Source organism: Typha angustifolia, chromosome 13, assembly GCF_048772165.1.
Source record: "Typha angustifolia cultivar Huaian chromosome 13, ASM4877216v1, whole genome shotgun sequence".
Taxonomy (NCBI): domain Eukaryota; kingdom Viridiplantae; phylum Streptophyta; class Magnoliopsida; order Poales; family Typhaceae; genus Typha; species Typha angustifolia.
In genome coordinates, this window is record NC_133251.1 from 11,039,427 (window position 1) to 11,045,977 (window position 6,551).

General features: G+C 37.0%; 1 protein-coding gene across 1 annotated transcript; it reads right to left on the reverse strand.

Moving 5' to 3' along the window:
- Positions 1-226: 226 nt before the first annotated feature.
- LOC140774156 (cyclin-D2-1-like) lies at positions 227-1,594 on the reverse strand. Its single transcript, XM_073117032.1, has 4 exons — positions 1,496-1,594; positions 1,124-1,406; positions 885-1,018; positions 227-646 (listed from the first exon to the last, which is right to left on the reverse strand). Exons 2-4 carry the CDS (start codon positions 1,389-1,391, stop codon positions 380-382), a joined length of 669 nt encoding a protein of 222 aa, XP_072973133.1. The 5' UTR covers positions 1,392-1,406; positions 1,496-1,594; the 3' UTR covers positions 227-379.
- Positions 1,595-6,551: the final 4,957 nt, after the last annotated feature.

A 6,551-nucleotide genomic window follows, 5' to 3' on the forward strand; every position in this document is an offset into this window, starting at 1 on the left:
GCTGGCGCAGCGCGCGGATAGAAAGGTCGCGGGGACCACCTAGGTCTACGTGTCCCACCTCGATTTGTCCAGGTATTAAAGCTCGTCCTCGTCCTTTGTTGGGATTCTACCGGGAATTAGGAAACCAAAAGATTTTGGAGACGCATTTACTATTATACCCCGCATCGGGAAATGACGGAAGTGCACATGGTGTTCGGAATAAAGTTGGGAATAAGTGTAAGCATGATTAAGTAACAAGATTACTATCTTAATCCCTCTATTAATGAATTATTACAAATAGAGACAACGTAACAAAAATAGGATTCCATAGTTCCGGAGGACCAAACCGAAGTCTTAATTTATACTAAGGAGGTGAAAGAAAGGTTCCTTAGTCATACCATTAAGGTTTCTTAGGCTGACCGCCGTCGCCCGCCGTATCTATACTGGCTGTACACCGCTGGCGCTTGAGAGGCGGCTGCTCGGCACCGGCTGACTCAGCGACAAGCGGCGCGGCGCCGGACTTGTGGGTGTCGCAGCTCCCGCAAGCGGCGGCGTCCAGAACGCCGACCGGGCTCGGCGGCTCATGGCGTGGTTTCGGCAGTCGGGATGAGGGACACGCGTCGGTTAAATATTCCTCCATTAGCTGGCGACATCTGGTTACCGCGTCCTGCTTCTCGAGAGCAAGTAGGAAAGTGTTAAACAAATAATTAAAGGTGGTATATTTAAACCACTACCGCCAAAAGAAATTACTGCTAGGATTTGACTCTCCAACCCCATTGTGCATGTCCGTCACCACCCCACCCTCCCGGGTGGATGACCGACAGAGTTAAAGAGAGCTTTATTCGAATTCTTTAATAATAAAGGGGGTGAACATTAACAAATAATCAAGTACTAAACGAGTTTACCTTGTCAACCCACTTGTCGAAGCACAACAGTGACGCGTCGAATCCCTCGGCCACGTAATCGGCGATCTCATTAGCCGAGCAGAGTACCCCCGCGGCCGCAATAACAGAGGGCCGGTACCCCAAGAAATCGACGACTGCCATGAAATTTATTTTTAAAAAAAAAAAGAAAAGAAAAATTAAGCCCACATTTTATTTAAAAAAAAACAGGTTATCTTCCGAAACACGAGAGTGTACGTTACCGCGACGCGTTCCGAGGATGAACTGAGCGGCACGTGGGAGGAGAACTTGGGCACGTGCTTCCGGGACGAAATGGGGAAGGAAGTCGAAGGGGGTGACGGCTAGCATGCGCCACCCGAGCGCCGACATGAGGAGGAGCTCCATGCGGCGCACCGTGCGCGGGTCGAACACGAACTCGGGCTCGAGGATCTGGAGATCGAGAAGGAGCGGCACGTGCGTCTCCTCCATCTTCGCCGCCACCGACAAGCACGCCACCGCCACGAGCTGCATCGCCCACCTGCCCGCCTACATTTGAGGGAAATTTTCTCTTTTGGGTTAATTTAAGGAAAATCCAGGGGTTGATTAGCAAATAGCGAAGTTAAGGTAATGCTTACCGGGAGACCGTTCGTAGAGAGGAACCGGTCGAGGTAGTTGACGGAGAGCCAAGCTGTCACCGGCCGGAAACCGTAGAACTCGTTCACCTGAGGGTTAATTAATGATTTATTAATTAAGAAGATAGAAAAACAGTGGTGGGTTTTAAAAACCTTTTGAAAAAAGAAGACATCTTATTTTGAGATAGAAATAGGGGGTGCCTTAAGGATCCAGTAGACGGCGTCCTGACGAGAGGTAGTAGCACCTTCGAGTGCCGGGAAGCCCGTGTGTGTCACGTGCTCAGCCTCCGCCGCGAGGAGATCGGGCACTTGCCTGCCGCCTGGGTCGGGTAGCGGTAAGGCCCACTCGTCCGAGGTGGCGCAGTCGACGCCCCACGACGCCACGTCGTCGGCATCCTCGGGGCAGAGGAGGCTAGACGAGGCAGAGTGGAGGAGGTCGGGTGTGACGGCCATGGGCAGAAGTTGGGAACGGAGGGGAAACGGGGCTCAGGGGAGACGGAGAAGACGCATGGTTGCCGGTGGAGTTTCCGTGGCTGGTGGTGGATGGGGGGAAGCGGGCGGCGGCGGCGGCGGCGGCAATGGGTTTGGCCCGTTTGGGCATGGAAGGTGGAGGAAGAGAAGAAGGGATGAGAGAAAGGTATCGTTTAGCTCTCCCTCTCTCTCTCTCTCTCTCTCTCTCTCTCTTACTTCTTCTATGTTTGTTTGTTTGTTTGTTTGCTGAAAAGGGGAGGAGTGTGGTGAGAGATCTTTTGACTGCAAGGAGATGGGATATTGTTTCGCGTGCGCCGAGGGGAAGGACGTTTCGCTTGAGCTACGTATTACTCTACTCTCTTTTATTATTTACTTTTTTCTCTCTCGCAGGGAAATTTATATCTAATGTAATTTTTACATACATACTTTTTTGACAGTATTATGATATCAATAATATATTTATTCCCTCGTGAACCAAAATTGCATTCGCTTATTTGAATTTTCTTCCGTGGCACATAAAACGCTAGCAGCCCTCGGATCACTTTTTATGGAATAATAATTCATTCATCCTAATATAAGTATTTTTATATTGGTACGCTAAGTAAACAATTACTTTGTCACACACACATATATATATATAGTAGAATAGTAATACATACCTTTCTTTTCTTTTTTTCTTTTTACTAATATTTATATTTTTTAATTACTATTTTATCTTTGAGATATAGGGCTGTCAAAGAAAGCCGGTGGGTTGGTGAAGCTCCTAACATTTTGTTCTCTCTCGTCCTACAACTCCTTCAAACATCATCTATAATTCGTAGGACTTTGAAAAAGAGTTGAACTAAATGTTAGGAGGCTCCACCTAGTGAAAGCTCAAGAAAGTTAAATAAATCATCTAAAAGATTTAGGATTATTCGGAGCATATTTTGTATTTCAATAAAAAGAATATCTAAAAGCATTGGAGGAGTTGAAAAAGAAAAGTTATGTACATTGACAATCAATTATTGACCCATGAAGAGCTTTGTAGGGGCAATTTATTTTATGAAGTAATTAATTAAGGTAGACTTTAAGCGAGAGACACAGACTTCAAAACTTAGATGATATAAAGAGTTATAAATATTTTTTCTTTTTATGAATGATATGATATAGATTGATCTGATTTGAGTGGATCTATTACATTTTCTTTTAATGCATTGAGAGATTCTTCGGTTTACAAAAAATATAGTCCGGTATTTGTTGTGTTTATTTTTTCTATTCTTACTTTTACTTTTCTTTTTTTTTCATTTTCTACTCTAACTCAGATTTTTATTACTAATTTAAGTTCAATTTTTATTGCTAGAGTAATTAGTTCAATCAAATTTCCATCTCCTACTCTGTTTTAGTTTTGAAGCTTGATTCTTATTCAGTTTTTGTAAACCTAATATGATTCGGTAATCTAAACCAAATTAGATTTAATTTTGACTTATGACTTGGTATTTTTACTTTCCATATCTTCAGAATAATTTAAATTAGAAATTCTATCTTCCTCAATTTTCAAAAACCTAAAATTCATATCTAACAAAAAATGGGAAAAGAAAGTAAGGCAACTTTTGTTCATATAATTAGATAATTCAGTATATATATATATATATAATAAATTAAAATCGAGTGAAGGAAGATAGTTGATAGAGTCAAAATATAATTAATCCCTCTTAATACTACAGAGGTAGGGTAGTCATATGATTCTTGCCGTAGCTTGTAAAACATGAAAGCAGGGAGGTCATGGGTATTTTTCTCTTCCTTTCCTTTTGTATTTAAACTCTGATTAGTTTTTTTGTGTATAGATTACACTTCAAACGATGGTAATTGATGATATTTTAGGGGATGTTTATTCTATGTATCTTTGGGTGCATTTGTATTAGAAAATATATGTTTTTATAGATATTACATTTAAGGATCTATAAACATTGTTTGCTTCTCTTTATATTGTGAAGTGTTTTTGTTAAACACTATTTACTCATTTATAAAGATTAAAATAGAGAGAGAGAGAGAAAGAGAGGGGGCTGGATTTATTATGTTTGTAAACACGTTGAAAATAATCTTTAAATCATATTTATTTTTTCTCCGAACGTATGCATTTTATATATTATTTATTTATGTATAACATTTTATATTTTTTTTTAAAAAAAAGCTAGAGTAACGATATACTAGCAAGAAAATAGATTAACTATTAGATAAACAAGAGATTGGACAAGAGAAATTAATAATGAGTGTAATAACTATTTAAATTTTCTACAAATATTATCTACTTTCATATTATGGTTTTCCTTAAGTTAGAAATATTTTCTTTTTTCAAGTGTTAGATATCAAAGCTCACTAAGTGTATTTACTTTTTTAGCTCGTTTAAGTAGAGCATAACTTCTCTAAATCCCAAAATTAATTCATATTTCTTACATCCTTATTGATGCTAAAGGAAAAATAGAGAAAATAAACATAACTAAAAATAATAATAATATCTCATTCCAAACAACAAAATTATGTTGGATTTCATTTCAATTCTATTATTTTCCAATCATCTGAATCCCATCTAGAATTATTTTCCATGCACCTTATTCAATTGGTTGTTCAAGCATTGCCAGTAGAATATGATAATATTTTATGTATAGATTTTTCTACTACAGTATCATAGAAGTATAATTAGAACCTATTGTCTAATGATCAGTCTACAGACTCGTTGTTATCTATGAAAAAGAAAGCACTTTGAGTTGTTCAAATATTATCATTAGATACTGAAGTTTGCTGAATAAGTTGACATTATCATTCTAAACTGTAAAGAGATTAATTGCACTCAAAATTTGAAACTTCCACCGATTATAAATCTAGAAAAAAGAAGAGAAAAAGAAGAAGAAGAGAGAGGTAGTGATGTAAGGTGATACTGAGAAATCACATGGTTGTTTTAAAAGGGCTGCCATTGGAGTACTGTAGAGGAATAGCATCAGAAATTTTTTCATATATTATTGATAGAAATGTCTCCAGATACTAACTTTCTTAATACAAACTTGAACAACTCTTTCTTTATTCTTTTTCTTTTTCTACTAGAAGAAGATAGCCGAGAGGCTATCTAAAAAAACTCTTTCTATAAGACATTCATTCAGACTGTCATGGTCGAGAGAGGATGATGGTTAGATAGGAGGGGCTGAGAGGTGCACCGAGAAAGAAATTGCTTGTGTTCATAATACAAGCAGTCTTTGCTAACCATTCAATAGCAGGTTTACTTCCTTATAAATATGAAATGCGTTTTGATTGTCAAAATATCTTCAATAATGTGGATTGGGAGTCAAAATACAGTAGTCCATAGAGAAGACTGACATTTTTCCTGGACATGATGTGGTGCACAGGGGAATGCTTAGTAGCTTGGAAAATGAAGTCAATCCTATCTTTAACATAAGTATCAAAAAGTTTTAGCAATAAGTGCCACAATTTCTATATATATATCTTACAGTGAATTATGGGAAGCTTACTGGCCTTCATTACTAACACTTTTGGTTACGATAAGTAGACTTAACTTAAATAGGCTGAAGATTTATTTTCTTTAAAATTTAAAGTGTTCTTTGAACTTTTTTGTATCATCAACTCCTTTATACCCTAGATTAATGGCAAAATATAACTATTATTAAAACTAATGAATATTTGTCTATTTTACCTTTTTTTTTATATTATCGTTTTTATAATATTTGAACCATCTAAAGTATAAAAGTGTGAAGAATTGAGATGAAAGATGCATAAGAGAATATGGTTTTCACAAAACATATTGTTTTTCCAATTAGGTGTTGTAAAAGAAAAATGGTCTTTCAAATTTTCGTATTAGAATTAATATTTATCGGACAGAAGAAAACAAATTAGAACTACAAGGAGGTTTAATGATAAAAATAAAAGTTCATGTATACACTTTAAATTTAAACCTAACCACATAATATAAATTATATTTATACTATTATTTTATAATTTAAATGACCGATAGATCTAGCGGCCTAATTTCAGCTTTTATGTCTTTTGCTTTGACACTGTATCAACTCATTAACTATTTTAAAAACTTAATTTATTAAAAAAATAATGATTTTATAATTCTTATACATTTACATTTTAACAGCAGCCAGTGCTCTCAAAATGATCAAACAACTTGAGTTCATATTTTCACAAACCAAAGTTATCCTTGTGCACTGGGCAAACCCTATCAAACAAAGAAAGAAAAAGGAAGAAAAAAAATCAATGAACAAAGTGGGCAGTTGGGTGAGCTGCTTTGATCCTTCTTTGGTGGAGACATCCTCCATGATATCACAATTTTGCTCCTTGGACTCATAATAATAATGCATCAAAGATGTCAGCCAGCAACTTTTATTTATGAACATGCATTGAACTACACAAATAGGTGAACATTACTGTAGCAGCCTAAGCTTGGAATAAGTTTGAAGGGCCATTTGCTTTTGTTCTTGTCTTCCTTATAAAAAAGGGACAGCCGTAAAGCCAACATGCCACTGTTTGCATCAATCATCTACATGCTTGAACTTTAATTGATGGGACAATGCTTGCATGCACTATATATAGCCAA

Bases quoted from the DNA above. Each gene is read 5' to 3' on its own strand.
- LOC140774156 (XM_073117032.1), bottom strand. From the start codon at position 1,391: ATGCAGCTCGTGGCGGTGGCGTGCTTGTCGGTGGCGGCGAAGATGGAG. The intron at 1,019-1,123 runs GTAACGTACACT...ATTTCATGGCAG, and splicing joins CATCCTCGGAACGCGTCGCG to TCGTCGATTTCTTGGGGTAC. The intron at 647-884 runs GTAAACTCGTTT...CTCGAGAAGCAG, and splicing joins TCGACAAGTGGGTTGACAAG to GACGCGGTAACCAGATGTCG.